Source organism: Bombina bombina, chromosome 4 (genome assembly GCF_027579735.1).
Source record: "Bombina bombina isolate aBomBom1 chromosome 4, aBomBom1.pri, whole genome shotgun sequence".
Lineage (NCBI taxonomy): Eukaryota > Metazoa > Chordata > Amphibia > Anura > Bombinatoridae > Bombina > Bombina bombina.
The window spans coordinates 90,748,115-90,775,374 of record NC_069502.1 but is presented as its reverse complement, the minus strand read 5'-3'; the positions used below and the strand labels follow the sequence as shown (position 1 = coordinate 90,775,374).

General features: G+C 35.4%; 1 protein-coding gene across 3 annotated transcripts in view; it reads left to right on the top strand.

Moving 5' to 3' along the window:
• Window positions 1-25,663, top strand: part of FAM167A (family with sequence similarity 167 member A) — a 119,826-nt gene extending 94,163 nt beyond the window's left edge. For all 3 annotated transcript variants that reach the window (XM_053709544.1, XM_053709543.1, XM_053709546.1), the window contains exons 2-3: window positions 5,057-5,562; window positions 23,885-25,663. In XM_053709544.1, the coding sequence (XP_053565519.1) occupies window positions 5,206-5,562; window positions 23,885-24,148 (621 nt within the window). In that variant the 5' untranslated portion in view covers window positions 5,057-5,205 and the 3' untranslated portion in view covers window positions 24,149-25,663. The remainder of the gene's footprint in view (window positions 1-5,056; window positions 5,563-23,884) is intronic.
• Window positions 25,664-27,260: the final 1,597 nt, after the last annotated feature.

The window sequence follows — 27,260 nt, the reverse complement described above, 5'->3', positions numbered from 1 at the left end:
TTTCTATGAAAACATAATGAGGTAGGCTCAGGAGCATGCATTTGTCGTGAACATTATACAGCAGCAGTGTTTGTATCAATGTTATACATATAGGCCTCACGGCATGCACAATTTTGAGCCTAACTCAGTATGATCTAATGTAATAGAGAAGTATTTCAACAATGCAGACCAATCTAAACAAGTAAAATTGCTAATAGAAGTAAATTGTTTTTTTCATTGCATGCTTTATCTGATTCATAAAAGTTTACCTTTCATGTCCCTTTAATATGTTAGTTATTTACGAACATATTTTTACATAAACTGTTTATATTCCTGATGTTTAAAATGTGATCACAATTACAAACATACATTGTGTGTATGTCTTTTATGTCTACTGCCAAGAGCCAAAGAATAGTGCTATAGAGATTATTATAAATGAAGCAGAACTCCACATACAGAGAAGTATACACAGGGACGTGCATACAAAAGGTACAGTTTCTGCGATAATAGCGATAAACAATTAGATGAGGAAGTCACTTCCCCCGGGAGCTAAATGAGAAGCGCATATAAAAACATGTTTGTTTTCATTTGTAGCTGACATAATTTTACACAGCTTTATTAGTGACAGGAGTTACAGAATTTAACATGTGAAGCTGGTATATACTGTGTTACGCACTGTAGTGTTCATGGGTCTAGGACCGGACTGGGAATAAAAAAGCAGCCCTGGAAACATTTGAAAACCATCCTTATTTCCCATTGAGTCCATAGAATACCCAAGCCCCATTTTTTCTCAAGGGGATTACTAGCGTAAAAATGATTATCAGACACTCAAAACAGTGTATCATAGTGTGACTTGACTAGAAAAAAACCAGAAAACATTCAAAGGAGACCAACTAACTGGTTAACAGGAAATAAATCTTACTTAATATGTAAAGTTTAATATGTAATGCTCAGAGGAGAAAAGAGATCATTCAACTGCATCTCATCACTAGAAGTACCACCCCCTTAAATTGTAACTGGCCAGCCCCAGCTGCTTTGGCTCACCGAGAAATCTGGTGTTCTGGTAGGTCAGTCCGGCCTTGGGGTCTAACTATCTATCCTTTTATCTGTCTATCTATCTATCTATATGTGTCTGCTATCCATTTATTTATTTATCTCTCTGTCTGTTTATATACCTGTCTGTCTATTTATATGTGTCTGCTATCCATTTATTTATTTATCTCTCTGTCTGTCTATATACCTGTCTGTCTACCTATATGTGTCTGCTATCCATTTATTTATTTATCTCTCTGTCTGTCTATATACCTGTATGTCTATTTATAGGTGTCTGTCTATCATATCTATCTATCTATCTATCTATCTATCTATCTATCTATCTATCTATCTATTTATCTATCTTTCTATCTCTCTCTGTCTGTCTGTATGTCTATCTATCTGTCTGTTTATATGTCTTTCTGTATTTCTATCCATTGCAGGACCAGAGAGTAAAATGAATAATTAAATAATATTGCAATTTTTTTAAATATATATATATGAAAAGCAAAATGGTTAATGTCTCTTTAAGTGTAAGTTAAGATTACAACTGATTGCCAATAAAAGGCTGGCATTTAAAATAAAATATGACCCCTATTCCATATTAAGTGTCCAAAAGTATATGATCTTCATGGATGGGCCTGCAGCATAAAGTTTCTCATCATCAAACTGTCTATAACAACATTAACTTCTGAAAGATCTCAATAGTAGCAAAGAGACCCTGTGTATTTAAGACCATCCTATATGTGTAACTGAAGTCTGCAGCAGGCGCAAATGTCCATACAGAGGGCTTTTTACAGGAGTAATATATTGTAGAAGAACCACTTCCTGTCAATGTAATGGCTACCTTTTATTAAGCAGCAGAGGCTGTGTTAGAGCCCTTGGGGTGCAGGATCAGTCAAAGGCAGGTTAAAGAGACAGTCTACTTTATTTTTGCTATTGTTTAAAAAAAACACCTTTACTACCAATTCCCCAGTTTTGCACACTCAACATTTTTATATTAAAAATACTTTATAACTTCTAAATATCTGTCTGTTTCTAAGCCACATCAGGCCACCTCTTATCTCAGTACATTTTATTAGATTTTGACAGCCAGACAGTGCTAGTTCATGTGTGCCATATTAGATAAACATTGTGCTCACTCCCGTTGAGTTAAGCAGAAACCAGCACTAATTGGCCAAAACTGACGTTAGTAAATAGATAAGGGGGCAGTCTGCACAAGTAAAAAGTATATTAATATAACCGTGTTGGTTATGCAAAACTGGGTAATAAAGGGATTATCTATCTTTTTAAACAGTAAACATTTTCAAATAGACTATCCCTTTAAATAACCTAGTCAGCAATGTGCAATAATAAAAGCAGGCTGCTTATCTGCTGCCCACTCACTATGAGCGCAGACAGGTTACCTTGCTGGAAACATTGCCCCCATTACTATTGGTAAATGGGACACAATATGTGCAGAGATCAAGTGAAGCTTCAGTGGTGAGGACATTAGCAAGGACCAGTCACAAAACCTCAATTAGTAATTTAGTTGTATAGAAAACGATACAATATTACATTTTGGTGTTTTGGTAAGATGAACGGATTCTAAATGAAGAATGATAAAGTGTGTGTCAAATATTTATAAAATACTCCTGTGCTTTTTACCACATACGCTATCAAAAATGGCACAAGAAAATATAAATTTATTTAATTTCATATGGTGTCTGTTTCCCATTTATGGTTAAATATTTAAACTAACTTTATTTTTAAATGTGCTTAGTCTGTTGAAAAGTGCAAGGCATGATTTATGGGTTTTTTTTTTTGTTTTTGTTTTTCTTAAATGACCCTTTAAAAGATATAAAAGTTCTAATTTCTCTTATATTTCTAAATGGGAATTGGGGCTACGGTCTCAATATCCGGACGATATCTGGAAACAAAATTTTCGCATTACTCATTCTTCCTCGATCTCACTAGCTCTAGCTGAGCTAAACAATAAAATATTATCCCGTTGGTACCTTACCCCCCAGAGATTGCATGAAATATACCCAGGAGCTAATTCTAGCTGCTGGAGACGATGTGGCGAGATTGGTACACTCACTCATATCTGGTGGTCATGCCATAAGCTGTCGGCTTTCTTGTCTCAGTTGGAGCGATGCATCAATCTCACGCTGAACACACAACTTATCCTTTCGGCTCCTATGATCTTGTTAAATCAAGTTCCAAATTTACAGTGTATGTATCAGAAGAAATTATTACAAATGATGCTCACTTGCGCTAAACGCCTTATACCCAGACTCTGGAAACAACAACATCCCCCCACATTCCAACAATGGGAAATAGAATGAAACTATATTTTGTCCCTTGAAAAGAGACACTATTGTTTCGCAGGCAAAAAGGATTATATACTAGATATTATTTTTATTTGGGAGCAAAGGACAAGATAAGAAGTAACCATATCCTTTGGTATTTAATAATACTGATCTTACTGTCATAAATAGAGATGTATGTAAAAATGCATAACACCAACTGCATAAGTAGTCGCAGTTATACGTGGATCAGGTGCAAGGTAGATGTTCTATACTATCTCTCCCTTTCATACCCTTCCTTATTTTCCCTTTTCCGGTTTGTATTTTATGGCTAGGTATGACAACTTCCAAATACCTACTTTGTTTTGAATTTCTTGAGATTTAATTTTTATGCCCTTTTTTTCCTCTTTTTTTTTTTTCTCTCCCCTTATAATTATATTGTGATAGTCAATGTTAACATACAGTATATAGCACTTTCTGTGACTCTTTATGCTACGTCGCTGTGTGCAACAATTGTGTGTTTAATTTTGCTGATAATGTCTAAAGAAAAATGTTAATAAAAATGATTTACACGAAAAGTTCTAATTTCAAAAGGCTGTTTAAAAGTAATGTCATTTTTAACGCTATAGACAGGACTTACCCTTGTAAAAATTCCACTGTTGCTGCTTTCGAAAAGGTTCAACTATACCACTGTCTCTGGTGCTTTTTTGTCCTCCAAATATGCATTCCTATGAATTACTCACATTTCAGCCCTGGATTGTTTATAGGCACCTTTACAACTGCCGTAGAGCTGTAATTGGGGTAAGGTATGGAAGCGCAGCAGCAAGTGTTGGAAGCAAGTTTACCTTTAGAGCTTTGCAAAGTAGCAATACTTTATTCCCCAGGAAAGTGTTCTCCATAGGGTTAGAAATGCATTACTTTACTAAATCAACTTTAAAGGGACAGTCTAGACCAGAATTTTTATTGTTTAAAAAGCTAGATGATCCCTTTATTACCCATTCTTTAGTTTTGCATATCCAACACTGTTATATTAATATACGTTTTACTTCTGTGATTACCTTGCATCTAAGCCTCTGCAAACTGCCCTTATTTCAGTTCTTTTGACAGACTTGCATTTTAGCCAACCAGTGCCAACCAGTGATGACAGCGCAGGCGTGAGCACAAAGTTATCTATATGTAGGCTGACCATATTGCCGCTTTAAAAAGGGACACATATGAAAAATACATATGTCAGGGTTCTTATACAAAACATTTATTTAAACAGCCCTGAAAACAGCCCTGACATATGTATTTTTCATATGTGTCCCTTTTTAAAGTGGCAATATGGTCAGTTTATCTATATGGCACTTATGAACTAACTCCCTCTAGTTGTGATTCAGATTTGCATATGAGCCTCCTAGGTTTAGCTTCCAACTAAGAACATCAAGAGAACAAAGCAAAATTGATTATAAATGTAAATTGTAAAGTTGTTTATAATTACATGCCCTATCTGAATCATGAAAGCTTTTTTTTTACTACACTATCCCTTTAGCAATATAAGAATTTGTTTTCTCCCCTTAATATACAGGCAATCACTACTCAATGGATTAATCTAATCTCTTGTTTTCTTTTTAATAACTCAATTTATGTTGGAACATGACATGATTCATCAAAAGATTAATTTTAATGTGCCCTGGATTACTATTTTATTGTTTGTGCAATGTTATCCACTAGACTCATCTTGTTTTAATTAAATTACTTGACACTTTGTTTTTTAGATGTGCCCTATGCTTCAATCAAAATGATGATTCAGTCCATGCCAATGTTGACATAAAAAGCTGTGTTTCAAAGTACTTATAAAGGCAATCCGAGAATACCATGTACCCTTTATGGATATAAACTCTAAAGCTTTATTCTGTAGAACAACATGTCGTTACCAAAAATTCAAATTGAGGATGCAGAAGAAGAAGCAGAATCTAATGAAATTCAGCCTCCCGATGATCATCTCAGAAGCTTAAAGGCTCTCACTGAAAAACTAAGATTGGAGACTAGAAGACCTTCCTACCTAGAATGGCGTGCAAAGCTTGAAGATCAGCCATGGAAAACCCCAAAGCCTACTGGAGATCAAGAGGCGAAGGAGCCCCGAAAACCACTGGAAGGAACCAAAAATATGAAATCGGTTCAACCCTGTGCAAATGCTACAAATGAGGACATTCATACGTCAGGGAAAATAAATGGATTTGATAATATTGATGATGCTCTAAATTGGCTCAGGAAGGAACTGGTAAGTGATCTTCTATGGAAATTTAACCAACAGCATTACAATAATATGCAATATGCATAGTTTTGTCATTGATTTTTATTTTTGGAGTTGAAGGAGAATTGATTAACTATTAATGCTATTGGATAGCTATAGTGTGTACAGTATTGTTACATCATTTTAACTCTCCTGTGAATAATTTACAATATTGATTAGTAAACTCCTTCCCTTCTTTATATATATCAGCATTAATGATTTTCTTATCAGTGTCTTGGTGGAAAAATTCAGTTAAAGGGACAATGTATGTACTCAGACAAGCAGCTGATAAGAGTTAATTGTATTCAAATCTGCTGCAGAAACTCCCTTTCAATGGACTTTGTCCTTTTTCTCTGACCCACACTGGGAGGTTGATTTCTGCCATTGTTTCTGCCGTTGTTTCTTGTTTAATATTTTTTCTACTGCCAATACTGTAGTATTAAAGGGACATGAAACCAAATTTTTTTCTCTGCACATACCGTAGATGCCTTGTGTGATTGGCTCACCCATGTGCATTGACATTTCTTCAACAAAAAATAATTAAGCAAATTAGATAATAGAAGTACATTGGGATGTTGTTTAAAATTGTATTCTCTATCTGAATTACTAAAGATAAATTTGGGGGTTTGATTTTCCTTTAAAGGGACAGTCTACACCAGACTTTTTATTGTTTTATTGCCTTTAGTACCCATTCCCCAGTTTTGCACAACCAACACAGTTATATTCATATACTTTTTACCTCTGTGATTAACTTGTATCTAAGCTTCTGCTGACTGCCCCCTGATCACATGACATTTTATTTATTATCTATTGACTTGCATTTTAGCCAATTAGTGCAGTGTCTGCCACAAGCCACGGGCGTGATCACAATGTTATCTATATGGCTCACATGAACTAGCACTCCCCTGTTGTGAAAAGTAAATAATTATACGAGGCAGCCTCAGAAATTATCATATGAGCCAACCTAGGTTTAGCTTTCAACTAAGAACACCAAGAGAACAAAGCACATTTGATGATAAAAGTAAATTGGAAAGTTGTTTAAAATTACAGGCCCTATCTAAATCATTAAAGTTTATTTTTGACTAGACTGTCCCTTTAACATGTGCAGCATAGGTAGTGATTTCAGTAGGCTGAACTTCCCAATCCATGATAATGTTACATATTTCAGTATGGAAGGGACGTCTGTAATTACCAAGTATTGCTATTTTTTAGAAACTCTTGTGTTTGTAAAATAAAATAGCCCTATAGTTAGATGAAAAATGGTTAATTTGATTTTTATTATTAAGGGAAAGAACTGTTTAGCAGATTTGTGCCTTAGCAACCCAGTCACATGTAACACTTCTGATGTATCTTGGCTACGTGTGACTATTGAGAAATAACCAAGTACAGAAAGCAATTGAGGAATATGTAAATAGTGTTAGGACACTGAGTCCCAAGAAAATCAGTTAGCTAATGAGCACATTCAGCTTTGAGGGTACTCTTGAAAATCAGGGGAAAAGTCACTGACTGATTTCTCTGTTTTTACATAAAGAATGGACTTTGTAAGCTGCAGAAGTAAATAAATATATTTGGAGCAGATCTCTAGCCTGTTTCAAGTTCTTGCAAAATAATCAATAACCTCTGAAAAACTGGTACAAATAGACATGAATCCTGTAGAAATATTTAGATATATACTGTATATCTATATATATCAGATGTTCCTCACTAATATCTCTCACAACAATACATTAACAAGCTCCAGAATGAATTAAATGGGGGGGGGGGGGCATTTTTTTTTTTCACGAGGGGGCACGCATTTACAAAGCATGTATGAGAGTCAAAATAAGAGCAGACCTACATATTTTGCAGGAAAGTGTAGCTTCTGACTGGCTTATCCCCCACTATTAACATTTGGAGAATATGTGCTAAATCCCTAGGTAAAAGAATGAAGTCTAAATCCTATGCAGTGCACTAAAACAAAGCCATTAATCTTGAGACCCCCAGTGCAATAGCTCCTTAAAAACAATTCACCCCTTAATCCCCATGATCCAAAACACTTAAACTCATTCTCAAATCTCAATCATGTCCCCTAAACAGCCATGCACCACAACCCCCCATATGCAATTAACCCCTTTGTTTGTAATATCAGTGAGGATACTAGGTTTTCAGGTACTGGTAATTTTGTAGATTAGATTTAGCTATACCTGTTTCGCAATAACTAACGGTTATCAGACTGCTTAATACAACCTATGTACTGTGAACCTATAAGAATATGATTGTATCTTATAAATACAAGTCTATAAATGGCTACTGGCTTCTATCGATGCCTCAAAAGTGCACTGTGATCTTAGGCCCGGCCTAAATGGCTGCCGGCATCGATAGAAGCCGGTAGCCATTTATAGACATATTTATATGATACAATCATATTCTTATCATGGTCTATTGTTTAAGAAAATTAGCAACTCTCAATAGTTAGGTAAAATTAATAGGGTTAAAGACAAGTCGAAAAAGTCTCTAATTAACTTCCAATTCCAAATAAGAGTTTAAGACACGGAGCTCCTTTTAGATGCGTGATGCAATCTCACAGTTCGGCAGCTAACTCCGTCTCCAGCATGCAGCATTACATAACAATTCATTATTTTATTAATTATTTTTAAAGCGTATGATCATATCAATATTTTTTGAGGGGGCACAGCATTCCATTTGGGTGGGCATTGTCCCCCAATGCCCCCACTTGGAGCCGACCCTGGTATAAAGTACCCAGTAAATAATATCTTGTACATCAAACAAAAACCAATAGTTACAACTACAACACGTTTACAAAACAGATCATGGAAATGTTATTGATTGTAAAATATCTGCATGTCTGTGTTGTTCCGCTGGATCTCTGAAAGGTGTCTCCAGGGGCTGGCTGTAGGCGATTTGAGCATTCGAGTTGCGGTCAAGAATTGTTAGCTTAACTTAGGCCCAGCAAGAACAATTTATTTATTGCCCTTGTGAAGTAACTTCTATTGTCTTGTTTTGATTTTTAAAGGGACATTGCAAGACAAACAGGATTACTTTAGAGAAATCAGCAGTCATCAGGTTTGTAAAGTCATCAGCTAAGGTAAAACATTTTAGGTGATGACTTCAGAATGATTAGCAGATGACATGGCTGGAGTCATAGATCTGACTCCAAAAAGATCATCCTTTTTTACATTCTCCCCTTTAATGTGTTCCCAATTGTCCATTTTTCCTGCTGGGGTGTATTTAAAGGGGTAGTCTAGTCAAAATTAAACTTTCATGATTCAGATAGAGCATGCAATATTAAGCAACTTTCTAATTTACTTGTATTATCAATGTTTATTCATTCTCTTGGTATCTTTATTTGAAAAGCTTAGTCTAAATGTAACTAAAAATCATCAAACGCTACCGAGGTGCTGAACCAAAAATGGGATGGCTCCTAAACTTATATTCTTGATTTTTCAAATAAAGATACCAAGAGAATGAAGAAAAAATTGATAATAGGAATGAATTAGAAAAATGCTTAAAATTGCATGCTCTATCTGAATTGCTAAAATTTAATTTTGACTATAATATCCCTTTAATTGCTTGCAAATATCCCATCTTCTTTCTTTTGTTACATGAAATGGCTCATTTTGGCTGTAGAATCTAATGTATTCTCTGAGAAAAGTCTGTAAACAGGAAACAATATGACTAATTAATGTGGTTAGGGGAGAGACAGATATTTTTGTATCTGAAATATCTATATAAATGATGAAACAAAGATAGTGGACCAAAAGTTCTCAGACAGTTAATAGTGGGTACTGGGAGCTAGTAACTGGGCCGTTACTTATGCAACAAGCAGCTAGCAGCTAGCAATAAAGATCATAATGTCCATATGAGAAATCAAAAACATTAAACGCTGTAAGCAACCATAAAGTAACTTTCATAAACAAACCCAAATCAGTCCAAAAATAGCTGTCAGTGTGTGGCGAAAATTGTGTATAAAAGGCTGTATTCTTATAAACACAGTGGTGACACTCTCAGAGGCTGTATAAACCTAAACGTGCCTTACACCAATCAATACACCATTCACAATTCACAATTCACACTTTACCAGCTAAGGTACTGCAAACAAGGAAAATGATAACAGGTATTACTTGGTTACACCTCCGCTGCTCCGGATTCTCGGCGTCTCTTCAGTGAGTATCGCCGTTCGCGGTTCCTCCTTCCTTATGAGTGACACACAGAGCGTCTAACGTACCTTGCGCTCCGGTGTTGATGCCGCTAGTCGCGGCTGATCTGTATTGGATATCCCGCGGTTGTAGCAGTTCTTCTTCCTGAAGTTCGGCGGCTGTCCCAGCGTTTTCCAGCAGCTTGTAGAAATGTCTGGCTGCTAGCTGCACAAGCCCAGATGCTCCTCCCACCAAATAGGAGGTAAGGTGATAGGCCAATAGTTCACTTAAAGACACAGATGATGACGATTTGGATTTATTGGAATTAGCAGATGTATTTGAGCAAGATGTACCTAATACCCAACTTTGAGCAAGATGTACCTAATACCCAACTTTCATGGATATGGAATACTTGAAGATTAAAGAACAAAAATTAAAGTGGGACAAGTGGATTTTATCCAAATATCTCAGCCTGAACATGATTCCACGAGGCCTGAGAATTAATAAATTTCCTACTTATGACATTAAAGACACTATTTTCATTGATAAATGGAACCAAGCCCTTACAGACTGCTCACTCAAACTAATTACACTGCTTATAGAGTATAAGGATATGCTGTTGAATGATGTAAAGAATAAGATTTTGGATTTACAGGTTGAAATGAATAAGTATCAACAGCATGAAATTTATCCTAAATATGATGATATTCTAAAGCAAACAATGTCTGAATCTAGGAAGCTGATCATTCAGACGAAACACTCTGAGTTTATTCGTGACCAGAAAGACTACAACAAAGGAGTAGTCTATGTTTGGCGAAAACGAGAAAGAAGTAGAGTCTGGTCAAATAGACAGAGTGTTGGCCAGAATGATCAGACTACCAATAATAAAGAAAAAAACAAGAGACAGGGTAATTGGAGACAGAGAAATTGCATAGTAGAAACCCCAAAAAAGGTGGTGTTTTCAGAATCAGAGCCTGATTTAACAGATGAGGACAGGTTTGCCTCAAGTTTTGAGGCAGATGGTTATTCAAGCTCTGAACCTGAGGACAATAGCTTTCCTCAACCTCAATTGAGAAATGAGGGGGGAGCAGTTGAAGTACAGCCTATTAAGGGTATCCTTAAAGATCACCAGAGTAAAGGGGCAGTACCCAAAAGAGGCAGTCATAGGGGACGAGGGAGATCCCATTATCATATGGACACTAGGAGTAACCGACAGGGGCAGAATGCTAACACTTCTGAAACTCAGGTTTTTCACTGGGCCCCCAGGCAACCCCAAGGGGGAGGGAGGGGGATTATAGATCTACCCCCACCAGAGACGAGCAATCGTCGTTACCCAGTGAGGGGCAACAGGAGTGCCTTGAGGCAGAAGTACCAATAAAGGAGACCACTGTGATCAATCTCTCCTCACATGTATTGACAACAGTAGAGAATAAAGTGTTGAATTATGGCTTGGGTTTTGTTCCCTCACGGGATTTTGACTTGTTCCAGACAATCTTAGATGTGAATAGATTAGTGAGGGACCTTACACTTAGGAAATATTTTCCCAACACCAGCTCAAGGGGGCCTGAAATACAACAACAGGCCAGCCTGACGACTAGGGATAACATGACATTTCAGGATGTCTGTGCTTTGACTGATCTGGAGGATCTCTCTTATGAAAATGAAGTTACTAGTAATTTTGAAATTGAAACTGTGAAATTAAGGTCGAGATCTAATTTCTACCCTATTCAGGTTAGAGGGAAGAGCCTAGAAGTATTCCACAAGAGAGTGGTAGAGGATTTGACGGAATTGTCCAAACAAGAAAACAAAGGGCCCTCCAACCTGACTAAGAGAGAAAGAGAGGCAGTGACCACTCTTCAAAACAATGAGAGTATAGTGATAAGACAGTCAGATAAGGGGGGTAGTGTGGTGGTGATGGACAGGAGTATGTATGAGGGCGAAGCCCACAGACAACTCAGAGATCCAGAAGCCTACACAGCCCTTAGTAGAGATCCTACCTTGAATTATCAAACACTGCTTAGGGACCTTCTGGATGATGGTTTGGAGATGGGCATTCTAGATAAAAAGACATATGATTGTCTGATGGTAGATAACCCTGTAATGCCCATCTTCCACCATCTCCCGAAGGTCCACAAGAGCCTTGAGGATGTTAGGGGTCGCCCTATAGTGGCAGGTATTGGCTCCCTGACAGAACCACTATCTAGGTGGGTTGACCAATTTTTGCAGCCTCTGGTACAAAGACTACCCAGCTACTTGAGAGATACCACACACACCCTATCTATACTTGAGGAAGTAGTGTGGGAGGAGGGATACAGTTGGTTGACCATAGATGTGGTCTCCCTGTATTCCTCCATACCTCATGAGTTTGGGTTAGAGGCTGTCAAATTCTATCTCAAGAGATATACAGGTCTCTTGGATGAACATCAGGAATACATATTAAGGGTCATTGAGTTTCTCTTGAAGCATAACTTCTTTAAGTTTGCTAATGATTTCTATCTCCAGAGGCGTGGAACCGCTATGGGGGCTAAATTTGCCCCGTCCTACGCCAACATTTTTATGGGGTGGTGGGAGCGGTTCCACGTCTTTGGAGATGGAAACATTTACTCACCATATGTCATCAGGTACATGAGATTCATAGATGACATCCTCATAATTTGGTCTGGAGGTCCGATATTAGCCAAAGATTTTGTGGAATATTTGAACTCTAATTCTGTTGAGCTCAAATTCACTTATGATTGGCAGAAAACCAGTATCAATTACTTGGATGTCACACTGACCTCAGATTGCCAGAATAGAAATATTGTCTTCTCTCTTTTTCGTAAACCAATATCTGGCAATTCCATTTTGCATTCCCAAAGTAACCACCCTGGGCATGTCTTTAAAGGAATAGCTAAGGGACAGTTTTTGCGTGTAAAACGCAACTGTACCCGAAGTGAGGATTTTAGGAAGGAGAGTGAGAAACTCAGGAGGAGATTGAGAGCCCGAAACTACCCTGAGAAGGTTGTTGATGGAGCTTTCAGAGAAGTACAAATGATGGATAGGAGTGATTTATTGGTACCACGAAAAAGAGAAGGCCTCACTGGAAAGCAAGGTGCTCATCAAAAGCCCTTGTTTGTGACGGCGTACTCTAACCAGTACTACCAGGTCTGTAAAGTCATACGACAAAACTTGCCTATTCTTAGAGGAGATAGACAATTGAGAAAACCAATAAGTGAAGGTTGTCAATTTGTATATAAACGCAATATGACATTAGGTAACATTCTTTCTCCAAGCCTTCTCAAGAACAAACAGACTGAGAGTTCATGGTTACAGTTCAAGGGAACCTACAGGTGCGGTAAACGCACCTGTAGATCCTGTAAGTACATACATGTCTCCAAAAATTTTGTTTCTGCCACTACTGGAGAATCATTTGAAACAAGAGGCTGCATAAAGTGCAAGAGCAAATATGTGGTCTATTTAGTAGAATGTGTTTCCTGTAATAGACAGTATGTTGGTAGAACCACAAGGGAGGTGGGCACGAGGGTGGAAGAACATTTGGCTCACATCAGTAAGGAAAGAGCAGTTTCTGCCCTATCAAGACATTTTTTGGAGGTACATAATGGCGAGGTTGGATCCTTCAGGTGGCAGGCTATAGAATTGATCCAAAAACCCCCCAGGGGGGGTGATAAATTCCAGATTTTGTCACGACAGGAAATTTATTGGATACACAAGTTGGGCAGCCTGCTACCTGAGGGATTCAATTCTGAGTTCGACATTATTAATTATTGGAATAGGTGAGCTCTTTGGCTCCTGTAGGCCTCTGGTCTCCAACATTATGTAGCCCTGGGTGGTATAACCCTGGGTGGTACTACAATTAGAAACTGTAGATACAAGTATGTTTAATAACTTACCATACGGATACACCTATAAATATATTTTATTTTTTACAGATTAGAATTACATACTAATTATTCCATGGGAGTTTCACATGGCCTTAAGCTCCAGGGTTGTTTTTAAAAAAGGATTTGGTGATCTAACAGATAAATGCTAAATAGGTGACAGTCATGTGTTTATTGGTATGGTATATTTATTTAACATGTACATAAACAACATTGAACATTAAATTAAGAAAGATATAGATGGAGATGCTAATCCCAGCGTTTGGTTTAACTTGTATATTTAACTCCATATATACATAGTGCTAATGTACATTGCTTTAATCTCAATTTATAATCCCATTTGATTAGACCAGTTGCTATTAGGTTTTCAAAACGAATAATTACATTATGCTCTGTTTGATATTTACAACATAATCTTTATAACTAATGTGTCTTTTCATTGAAGTTAAGTAAGATAACAAATAGTTAAAAATGGGAGGTATTGGATTCTCCAATAGGGGGATACCATTTCATTTAAAAGTCCTGCACACCAGGTAGTTTCAGGGATAGGCACAGACAAAGGCTGTGGCGGACATTTTCCAAAGTACAGACCTTAGTGAAGGACACCAAGGTACATTTAAAATTAAAAACATTATTTTATACTGCTTGTTGTTATTATACTGGTGCAGATACCACTGATCCTATAACCAGCCCTCCTCTGGTTAAACCCATGAGCCAGTGTCACTACTGTGTCATTATATAGCGCTGGGTGTTATTATACTGATGCAGATACCACTGATCCTATAACCAGCCCTCCTCTGGCTATACCCCTGAGCCAGTGTCACTACTGTGTCATTATATAGCGCTGGGTGTTATTATACTGATGCAGATACCACTGATCCTATAACCAGCCCTCCTCTGGCTATACCCATGTGCCAGTGTCACTACTGTGTCATTATATAGTGCTGGGTGTTATTATACTGATGTAGATACCACTGATCCTATAACCAGCCCTCCTCTGGCTATACCCATGTGCCAGTGTCACTACTGTGTCATTATATAGCACTGGGAGTTATTATACAGATGCAGATACCACTGATTCTATAACCAGCCCTCCTCTGGCTATACCCATGTGCCAGTGTCACTATCGTGTCATTATAAAGTGCTGGGTGTTATTATACTGATGCAGATACCACTGACCCTATAACCAGCCCTTGTCTGGCTATACGCATGTGCCAGTGTCACTACTGTGTCTTTATATAGAGCTGGATGTTATTATACAGATGCAGATAAACAAAGAGTATTTCACTCAGGCTTTATTTATTCTATAACTTATCACCCAATATCTCTTGACAAGCCACTAACTTTATTCACACTATTATTTAATCAGAAAGAAAAGATATACTAAGGTTGTGGCGGACACTGCAAGGGCTAGTCACGGACACCAGTGTCCGTGTACGGACACCTTGCCTATCCCTGGGTAGTTTTTAAAGTTTATGACTACGGTCCCAGAGACCGAAACCGGTCAAACTCTTTCTCAAATTTTTTTTTAATTCATAAAGGAGCACTTGTTTGTGTCATGGATCCACAATAAAGACTTTCTTTTTTATTCATCTCAGCTCTGTGTCATTTTCAAGAAAATACAAAGGAACTTTCTTTTTTACATATCTGAAATATCTGTTTGTGCCCAGCCAATAATAGCATTTCAATACCAAAAACAGTAGCATTTCTGCATTACCTGCAGGCTCAGTTATTTTTTTTTTTCATTTATTTTTTTTCAATATAATTTTTTATGTCATCTGCAAAGATTGGCATTACACCATTGGTGACCAAAGTATACAAATTTCACAAAGCATAGATGTTATACAAAGATATGTAAAAAGAAATATGGATAGCTTGGTTTGTGAAAAGGTGACAAAAAAGAGAAAAATCAAGGTTTAAGAGGTAAGAGACACTAAATGTTTAGGGCGTGATTCCTAAATATCTACTATATTATGATATGTATCTAGAGTGTTGGAAATGAGGTAGTGCTATCTTTTGAGTTTAAAGGGATCCTAAACCCAAATTTATTCTTTCATGATTCAGATAGAGCATGCAGATAGCAACACTCTAATTTTCTCAGGTTATCAATTTTTCTTCATTCTCTTGGTATCTTTATTTGAAAATGCAGGAATCTAAGCTAAGGAGCCGGCCCATTTTTGGTTCAGCACCCTGGATAGCGCTTGCTGATTGGTGGCTACATTTAGCTATCAATCAGCAAGCGCAAACCAGGTTCTAAACCAAAAATGGGCCGGCTACTAAGCTTTACATTCTTGCTTTTCAAATAAAGGTAGCGAAAGAACAAAGAAAAATTGATAATAGGAGTAAATTAGAAAGTTGTTTAAAATTGCTGCTCAAAAAATGTGGGTTTTGTATCCCTTTAAGGTTTTGTTGGAATTCCTCTATCCAGATGATGCTTTTATTTAGCAAAAACAGCTATTTAAAATACCAAAACTAAACACAAAGAATATGTCCCCATACATTTGATATTCTGAAGTAGGTATAACAAATTATTTGGAACACATTAAAGGGACAGTCTAGTTAAAACTAAACTTTCATGATTCAGATAGGTCATGCAATTTTAAACAACTTTCCAATTTAATTTTATCATCAAATTTGCTTTTTTCCCTTGGTGGTGTTTTTGAAAAGCTAAACCTAGCTAGGCTCAAACTGATTTCTAAACAGTTGAAAACCGCCTCCTAGCTCAGAGCATTTTGAAAGTTTTTCACAGTTAGACTGTGCTAGTTCACATGTGTCATATAGATAACATTGTGCTCACTCCCGTGAAGTTATTTGGGAGTCTTCTCTGATTGACTACACTGCATGTCTGTCAAAGGCACTTAGATAAGGAGGTTGTCTGCAAAGGCTTAGATACAAGTTAATCACAGAGGTAAAAAGTATATTAATATAACTGTGTTGGTTATGCAAAAACAGGGAATGGGTAATAAAGGGATTATCTATCTTTTTAAGTAAGAAAAATGTTGGTGTAGACTGTCACTTTAAGTGTCCATTTAAAGCTGTTGTTGACTTTTATTTCTGTTAAACTGTTTTAAAGATTCATTTTTTTTTTTTTTTTAAATGTATATTTTTTTTAAAATGTAATTAATTTGTTCTGTGAAGTTTTGAAGGCATATTTTAGCACTCTACAAATAACTGATAATAATAATAACAGGTACGGTTAGATCTTATTTCATTGGAGCTGAACATACAAGTCACAGCTGTGATAAGAGAATTGTACAAATTGCAAAATTTTGAGCTGGGACGGCGAGTTTTTTTCTGAAAGATATTAGTTTCTCAAACAGGTTTTATTGAAGCTAGGCCGTTTACTTCTTCCTGCAAACAAAAAATATAAGGGTGTTTAACACTCTTTCTGCCATTAACCCATACAGGACAAAGACTTAACCCCCTTATTGTTGCAAGTGCACCAAGTAGGGTTTTAACTCTTTCAAAGCTAGAAACACTCAAAAGCAATTATTTAATGGCTTATTCTAGTACAATAGCGAGAATGGAATGTAACTTCAGTTTGCAAGTAACCACACTGTATAGTGATTTAATCCCTTATAGCCAGTACACCACACAGCAAATTATTTAACCCCTGATAGCAATAACAGACACGGATCATTGATTTATACTCCATATTCCCAGTTCCCCACACAAAGAGCAATGATTTATTCATATTACCAGAACAACACAAAGAGCAGTGATTTAACCCCCATATAGCCAGTACCTCACACAAAGCAGTGATTTAACCTCCGTATAACCAGAACCCCACAAAGAGCAGTGATTTAACCCCCATATAGCCAGTACCTCACACAAAGCAGTGATTTAACCCCCATATAGCCAGTACCTCACACAAAGCAGTGATTTAACCCCCATATAGTCAGTACCTCACACAAAGCAGTGATTTAACCTCCATATAACCAGAACCCTACAAAGAGCAGTGATTTAACCCCCAATAAATATTACCTCACACAGAATATTGATTTAACCCCCATATGACCAGTACCACATACACAGCAGTGATTTAACCTCCACGAAACCAGTACCTCACTCAGAGCAGTAATTTAACCCCAATATAACCAGTACACCACACAGACCAGTGACTTAACCGTCACATAACCTGTACCCCACACGAGCAGTGTATGTTCTGCCTACACCTAAAGTGAGCAGCATTACTTTTATTTCATTCATTTTTAACTCACTAATCTCCATGCAACATATTATTTTATAATCTTTGTTATTATCCAAAAATATAAAGTTTCAATTATTTCTCTTATTGAGTTGTGTCCAATAATAAGACACCTGTCTTGCTACACCAATATAATACAGTATATGTCATGCTTCTAAGCACAGTAAGATTATATTATGCTGCCATTAACTCCTCATAAAACCCATCACATGCCTTTTAATTTCATTTTAGGCTGTATTCATTTATTTGTACAGCTTTTATGCTTATATAATCAGAGGTTTTATTGGGTGTACGTGCTTGAGGTAAAGTGTGCATAATTATATTTGTTTATAACATGCTGTAATCGCACGCCTGCATTGCTGCTGCCAGAGTTAAATAAAAACAAATATATATTATATATTCATTTCCGAGCCTCCCCCTCCGAAGCGTCATTCAGAGTAAATTCTGATGAATAATTAAAGCTACTGTAAAGGACCAAAGCTAATTAGATAGTAGGAATTATAGGGACATATATGTAAAATGTAACTCAGAAAGGAATTGACTCAAGCACAGTCAATAGTTTATGATGTGTTATCATTTGTGCAAACTCATGCAAAAAATAACAAGTGTCCGTATTTGTCCCAAAAGTACAAGTCTGATGTACTTGAAAAATCTGACGTGAGACCAGTGAAACATACGTCTTGCACTTTTGGGACACATACAGACACTTGTATATCTGTGGTCAGGGCTTGAAGGGCTTCTGTGTCAAGTGAATTGTTAAGTCATTTAGGCTGTTCACTTGTACCGGTCAGATATATGCCCATAAGCTTTGTGACTAATACAGTCTGTTGTATTGTTCCTTTCTATTAATAAATATATTATACATACAATATTCTGGGAGTATCCTTGTGAGTGGAGGGGCTTTATACCAACCTGTACCTTCACTAAGAGCTTAGTTATAGCTCTATCCAATGTGAGTATTGTTCCCTGGGGACTGGATTAGTTGATCCAACATACTTCAGCATATTTATCTTCTGCTTTAGATGCACACCTTCTGTGAATTCACAACAATCAAACACAAGAGTTTTTAACTCTGCCTACTCTGAACTTTCACCATATAATCCTTGCAGCACTCTATTGTTTTATATATGTCTATGGTTTTATGGCATAGCAGGTTAAGTGCATGCATTACCTACTAGCAACACAACTTATTATTCAATTAGATAATTCAATGTACGATGTATTCGATAAAACCCCTGATTTCCTTTTGTTTTTGTTTATCGTGTCCAATAATGAGGCAAATACAAATTTGTGAAACAATTTCATGCTCATATAAATTGTTTAAATATTGACAAATGTGTATAGTTTTAGTTGTCTCCATAAAGTAATGTTTGTCACCATGTTGTAAATTAAGTTTCCCTTATCTAATCCCCTGCACTGAGGCCTATTAGGGACAGAGAGAGGAGTTACTAGAATTAGTAAACAACACCATGTGGAACATAGTAATGTTAGACTTCTAAACTCTGTAGAGTCCCAATTCTCCTTGGAATAAGAAAGCTCTCAATTTTCAGAATAACATTTTTAAAACAATGTCAAATTTTAAAGTTATTTCCAGTTTTCTACTACCTGCATCATGTAATATCATGAGCCAATCAAAAAATGCATATACCTATATACTGTCAATTATTGCACATGCTCAATAGGAGCTGGTGATTCAGAAAGCGTTTATATAAAAAGATTGTCCACATTTTGATCATGGAAGTGAATCAGAAAGTAGTGTTTTTTTAAATTGCTGCTCTATCTGAATCATGGAAGTTTGATGTTGACTTTACAGTCCTTTTAACATTGTGTTAAAGGACCACTGTACTGTAAATTGTTCTCCCTTTTAACAGGTTCCCATTAAACCATTTAACCTGCTGGAGTATATATATATTAAATTATAAACAATATCTACATAACTGTTTTTGCCTGTTGAAACCTCCACCTATACTGAAAATATGAATACTGCCCTTTTCTATATAGTATAGCTCTGCAAGCAAGATGTAGCAGCAACAGCAGCAGAAATCAGTCTCCCAGTTGGAATGGCTTGAGAGAGATACCCCAGATCATTAAAAAAAAGATTTTCCTGCAGTTGCTTGAAATACAATAAACTCTTATCAGCTTCTTACCTCATTATATTCTCCCTTTAACCATGCACAAGAAAAAGGTATCATTGAAAAAAAGAACACTCATCCAAGGTTCACTGTTTGAAAAATGAAAGAGTTCAAGGCTTAATATTAGAGAAGTCCAAAATGAATTTGAAAAACTACCATGCTGATAAACCAGCTGACGGATTGGAATAATGATGTCATATTCTCAACGCAAAGTTCTAATGAGGTTACAGAGACATTTAACAAATAGGGGTTGATATTAATCTCTAATGTAGAAAGTCAACAAATAGTGGGCACCAAAAAATGTGTATCTAACTCACAGTATAACAGTGGATAAAATTAAAATATGATATCAAACATAAAAAAAATTGAAGGAAAAGAATGAACACTGAAGACTTTCACCAGTATTTATTAGTTTTCTTTAAGTTGTTGCATTTCAACAAAACGAAACCAATATCAGTTTTTCATTAACAAAACAAAATGCACAATATCTAATTTACATTTAAATTGTTAAAATTTAAGTTACATAAATATCTTTGGGAAAAATATATTTTTTCTTTTTTTATCTTTTAATGATTTTATTGTAGAATACAAAAGTTCTTCTTTATGACTTTTAATATTAATATCATTGTTATAAAGTTATGTACAGTGAAACATCCATTATCCGCTGGCCATTAGGAACTGATTGGATCTTGGGCAGCATTAATAATTGAGAGGTGGTAAGAAAAAAAAAATCTAAGCATATTCTGACAGCATTTAAGATGGAAGCTGCGCTCAACATGTCATAAATGTAATCTTATATACACTGACTAGTTAACCACATCAGACGGGAATATAATGCTAGAAATATATAAATGAGTATTTTCAGACCAGTATTTATTCATCACAGTGAGAAACTGACCCAGCAGTAGATTGGACCAGGCAGCTATTTAGTCATTTCATGCATTGTAAAGCTCTAAGGTGAGGACGAGTATTTTTGCCATCACTGGATATTTTGTTTATATTACATAGAGTTTATTATGTAGTAGGTGGTAAAGTTTTTTTATTATGTTATCAGCATCCAATTGAATAGACGCAACTGCCTCCCTTTCCATCTCTATCTTGCAGTATGTCACCTCTGTCCTTGAGTTTATTTTTAGTCCAAAAAAGTTTCCATGATGCTTCTCTCTAGTTTCCACTGATCCAATGAAACAGTAGCAAAATTATTTTCTCTAATAATTTTGAGAATACAATAGTTATATTCTGTGCAAATGTGTTGTTAGGTATTTCTTACATTGTCAAGGTTATCAACAAATACAACTGTTAGATTTTTATTTTTTATAAGGGGCTTTGACATTTCCTACATAGAGTATTCACAAGTAACGGTGAACTTGCAAACTGTTGATACAAATAATTAGCCTTCTACAAGGTTAATTAGGTCATCAGATTATAAATCTGAGTTTTTAACAAATTTCTAAATCTTAAAGGGACATAGAATCCAACATTTTTCATTCATAATTCAAACAGTATTTGTAGAAGTGCCAAAAAAGTAAATAATAATGTAAACACAGCAGTTACATGCAATAATCTAATGTAGTTATAATGCCCCATGTGACCTCTGAAAGAAAAATACTTCAAGTATCCATAACTTGCACGCAATAATAATTCCCTTCATGTTGTCTTCTTACTTGCACTTCATTGCTTTATATTATTTTCTCTTAAAGAGACAGTAAAGTACAAAATGAAACTTTCATGATTCAGATAGAGCGTGTCATTTTAAACAGCTCTCCAATGTAGTTCTGTTATCAAATTTGTTTTGTTCTCTTGGTATCTTCTATTGAAGAGTAAAACTAAGTAGACTCATGAGAGCTCAGGAGTGTGCACGTGTCTTTAGTACTCTATGGCAGTGATTTTTAACCTTTTTTTGCCGTGGCACACTTTTTTACATTAAAAAATCCTGTGGCACACCACCATCCCAAAATTTAAAAAAAATCACACATTGTAGCCTAATACAGCATATATATATATATACACATACACACAAACACACACATACTGTATGTATTGTGCTGTTATGCCATGCCTCCTACAAACTACCCCTGCACTGGGAGTAAAAAACAAGCAAAGTTTAAAAACTATGTCACACTGTTGTCAGTCTGGCGTGGCACACCTGAGGATCTCTCACGGCACACTAGTGTGCCACGGCACACTGGTTGAAAAACACTGCTCTATGGCAGCAGTGTTTTGCAACATTGTAAAACAAAGCTACAAAAAGTTGTTGAAAATTGCCTGTCCCTTTACTGTCCCTTTAATGTGCACATATGTTAAATCCTCAGCAGAGGACTATTTTGGCTCTGAATAACAGACAGCATTTGCTGTGTTGACTGGCTGTGGGAATGCACAGAAGCTGCAAGTCTGATGAACACAATCTGTGTAATCCAACAAAGGGCTGTTACAGTGTGAAGCATTTCAGGTCTAGAACAAAGAGACAGAAATGTCACAACTTCAGTGTGAGACAGAAATGTCATTGAATGCCAGCCAGAGTAAAGATTTATTTCTCCTACTAAATCACCAATTGAAAGCTTCATCCAAAGGAGAAAAGTACACTGACACGAGTGGCACATTTTCTGGTTTTATAATGAATTTGTGCTTTGTTTATTTCATACACTTATGGCTTATTTTAAAAAATATTTTTTTAAAGTTGCACAAAAGAGAAGAAAAAACTGTTTTAATATATTTGAGCATTTTATTATTGCACTAATGCTTGACTGCAAATGGGCTAAACACATAGTTAAAGTCAACTCCAGAGAAGCAATGTGCCACTGGGTGCTATAAGAACACATCTAGTGATCCAATGACAAGAGTCATGTTGCTACCTCTCCTCAGATTGCTTAGGTATACTGTTGAACAAGAGGTTTTAAAGGAGAAAAGTATTTTTAATAAAATAATTAAATTTGAAAGTCTCTTAAAATTGCATGACCTAATTATCTGAACTAGGAAAGTGTTGACTTTCATGTCCCTTTAATATCATATCTGATGATTTATATACAATTTGTTATCCTATATTTATATCATTCTTTTGCCATTTTAACATCATGGAACACTACAGAATTTGGTGGCACTTTACAAATTAATCATTTATGGGAGTCCACATGTGCAAAGTTGCAAATACAATTTGCTCTCATCCCTTTAAAGGGTAAAGGGTAAAAACAATGTGCACCAAACACAACATAAGTATATTTATATATAAAGTGTTACACTCATATGTACAGTTGCTGATAAAAAATATTCATAAAAACATTATTAAAATAAATGTATAAAGGTTAAAAAAGTACATGGTATATAACAAGGTGTTTGACTGGAAAGGGCTATAATATATATATATATATATATATATATATATATATATATATATATATATATATATATATATATATATATATATATATATATGTCTAAATATGTGTATGGGTGTATATATATATATATATATATATATATATATATATATATATATATATATATATATATATATATATATATATATATGTGTATACATGTGTATTTATGTGTTTATATAAGTATATATATATATATTTATATATATATATACACATGTATATAAATATATGTAAACATATATACATTTTGGCGCCTTTTCCACTGATATACCTTAAAACTTGTAAAATCATTTAAAGTATTTTTTATATTTAATAATGTCTTTTACTATGTACAGTATATAATGTACACATTTTACATTCCAATGTTCTTCACTTATAACAAAATGTTCTTTGTATTTTTAAATATATATTTCTATATATATATCTGTGTATATCTATACCTGTATATATTCATATAGATAATCATATTTGTCATATTCTTTACACTGTAAATATTTTACAGGATTCCTATGAAAAAAAAAAAACATTGAAACACTTTTTATATAAAAGTTTAATTATTCTTCCCTTCTGTATATTTTAGACAGAAATGCGCCTTCAAGATCAACAGCTGGCCAGGCAACTCATGAGACTTCGCAGTGACATAAACAAGCTGAAGATCGAGCAGACGTGTCACCTACATCGAAGGATGCTGAATGATGCAACCTTTGAACTAGAAGAAAGGGATGAACTATCTGATCTTCTATGTGACTTCCCTCTGATATCTTCATTCAGCCTCTCAGCTCCCCTTAAACTTATTGGTGTTACCAAAATGAACATCAATTCACGGAGGTTTTCACTCTGTTAGATGTTGCCAATAGAACCTTAAAGTAAAGACTAAGGCTATGTTTTATAATGGGCTTGAATTAACTATACAATTAAAATGTAAAATGTTACTGCCTTACAACAATAACATCTATTTAAAGAAAGCCAATAACTGTGGAATATGTGCGTGATCCAAAAAAGGACAGCATAATATGTAGCAGTGCACGGTAGGGATCCAGAACCAATGTAACCATTATAGGACCCGTTCAATACAATGTAATCTATTTTTAGTTCAGCAAAATTTGAGTGACAATACACATATTACTACCACTAACGTGTAACAACTCTTTTTCTAGATTCTAATATGTGAGTGTGATAAACCATTTTCAATTTTGAAGCCATTCCTCTCTATAAAAATGCCTGGCTTTCTAGTGGTTTTCAAATGGCTTCATTAACTTAACAGACACTGCACTAAGGGGTCAATTTATCAAAGGCTTCGTCCCCCATGACTGCAGGTTCTCACAAGAGAACCTGCAGCAGTCCGTATTTAAGAAGCAGCAGTTATCAGACCTCTGCTTCCCTAACCTCATCGCCACCTCTCGTCCGACCAAGGAGATTGACAGCTTCTGGCCATGCACGATTGGCTGTGCGCGGGCAGGGGGCGGCGTTGCACAAGAGCGAAAATTGTGTTCTTATGCAATGCTGAATTCCAACAGTGGTATTCAGCCAGTCAGAGGTGAGTTGCAGTGCACAGGGCCGCGTATGTATGCCCCTGTCTGCCGTAGCTTGATAAATCGACCTCTAAAAGTCCCCTCACCAATGACAATGCATCAGTGTTAATTGTCCCCAGGTTTTGGCTAATTTAACACAGAATAACGTTCCTTTTTTGTCTGCAACACATTCTCAATTGCAGAATTGAACAAACATAATAATTTTTTCACTTCATAAAATGTTATGGTTCAAAAAATATTGATGCTTGAATGAATTTTGATGCACTCAATCTTAAAGTTGAACTTTTAATATTATTTTAAAAATGTTATTTTATGTAAAATATATAGAAAGTCTCAACATATGCCGCTAATGATTCCCCATGAGTTGCAAACCAGTGCTGGGAACTAGAACACCTACTTGTTCCTTAAATAAAAATTTCCAAAGAAATGAAAATTGTATATAAAGAAAGGAACCAAAGGGAAAAAAACAAAGAATTGTCCTTTGTATGTACTTGGCAATAACAGGTCACATTGGTATCAGGTACCACTTTTAAACTTATATTAAAAGTTTGGTTTCAAAGGGATACTAAACCCAATTTTTTTCTTTAATGATTCAGATAGATCATGCAATTTTAAGCAACTTTCTAATATAATCCTTCTATCAATTTTTCTTTGTTTTCTTGCTATCTTTATTTAAAAAGCAGGAATTTAAAGCTTAAGAGCCAGACCATTTTAGGTTCAGCACCCTGGATAGAACTTGCTTATTGCTAACTACATTTAGCAAACCAATAAGAAAGCATAACCCAGTTTCTAGACCAAACATGAGATGGCTCTTAAGCATTAAATTCCTGCTTTTTAAATAAAGATAGCAAGAGAACGAAGAAAACAATAATAGGAGTAAATTAGAAAGTTGTTTAAAATTGCATGCTCTATCTGAATAATTAAAGAAAAAAAATTGGGTTTAGTGTCCCTTTAAGAGCAAGTGTATCAAAATTTCAAGTTTTAATCTTCAATGATGGCACCGGAGGACTGTTTTAATGTTTATTCCAGACCTTTGTATTCCATAGTTACAAATAGTCTCAGTGCCATCATTATTTATTTTTCTTGTTGCTCATTTTAATGTAAAATATTTAGAAATTAGCACTTTTGAACTATAAAACATGTCCAGAATTACAATATGATCAGATGTGCTAATTAAACAAAAAAACAAAACAAAATGATAGCAAATTATTTATTAAACGTATCATGAATTGTGCTTATTACTCTATATATTCTCTAACATACATATTTGTACGTTTACTCAGTCTAAATCCAGTTGTTCTGGATCAGATTAGATTCTGTTAGATTGAAATGCTGTTCTAAGAAAGACAAAAATTAGCCAACAAAGGATCATTGATTTCTAGCTACAAGTGGGGTATAAAAGATTGTATAATTGTATTGATAAATATACCAGTTGGTAGAACCAGTTGATTAACCATCTGCTTTCTTCTTCTTGCCAGTTAATACTGCAGCCCTATTGAGTTGATTGACTCTTTCACATAGAAACTTCAGTTCCTTACTATACTATTTTGTTGTGATGACTATGAAAACAAACTTGGCTGCACCACTTACCCCCCAAAAAACAATAGTGTATAATATGAAATGTAGGTTATTTAAATAACGACATATACAGGAGTTTGTATACATAACATGAACTTTATTTTGCAAACGCTCTAAGTATAAATCACACCCACATGTATCTCAATAAATTATCTCAAAAGTTTATATGTTTTCAGACAAATGGCTCAAGGATCAAAAACTCGCCAGCATGGACGGAAATCACACAGTATCTTTGAGATTTTTCTGAGACCTTTTAATGTAATATAGGCGTCTCTCCTTCACATACAACCCTGTCTAGTGAAATAAACATCTCTCAAGGTAAAATTTGAGTTCTTAAAATCTTTTGAGGTAACTCGCCGTACTGACGAGAGTTGTTAGATCATCTCACCTGAGAGGAGAGCTTTAGATCAATAGGCCAAAAAATAGACCACTGATTTTAAAGCAAAGATGTGCATTTATGCTAAAATTAAAAGGTTATCTAGAATAAATTAGTGTTGGTAATAGAACTGATCAGTTTTAATGCAGAAATCATTGGTTGGCCTTGGTTGCCAAAGAAAAGTTTTAATGACATTGCAGAGTTTTTTGGTAACCAAAAGGATTCTAAAAATAGTTTTATGCCTCTACAATTGATAGAAAATAAAGGAAATATGAGTGTAGATCTTATTCATTAGAATATACCAGGAGCAATAGGAGAATAGATGACAGAAATTACAGTTTATTAACATTTTATTATTAACAGATGTTTGGATTTTTTAAATCACTAACTAATAGTATGTAGGCATTAATGTGAGTATGTATGTAACCCTCTAAGTGACTGCGTAAATCAGGGCATACAGTAAGTGTGTA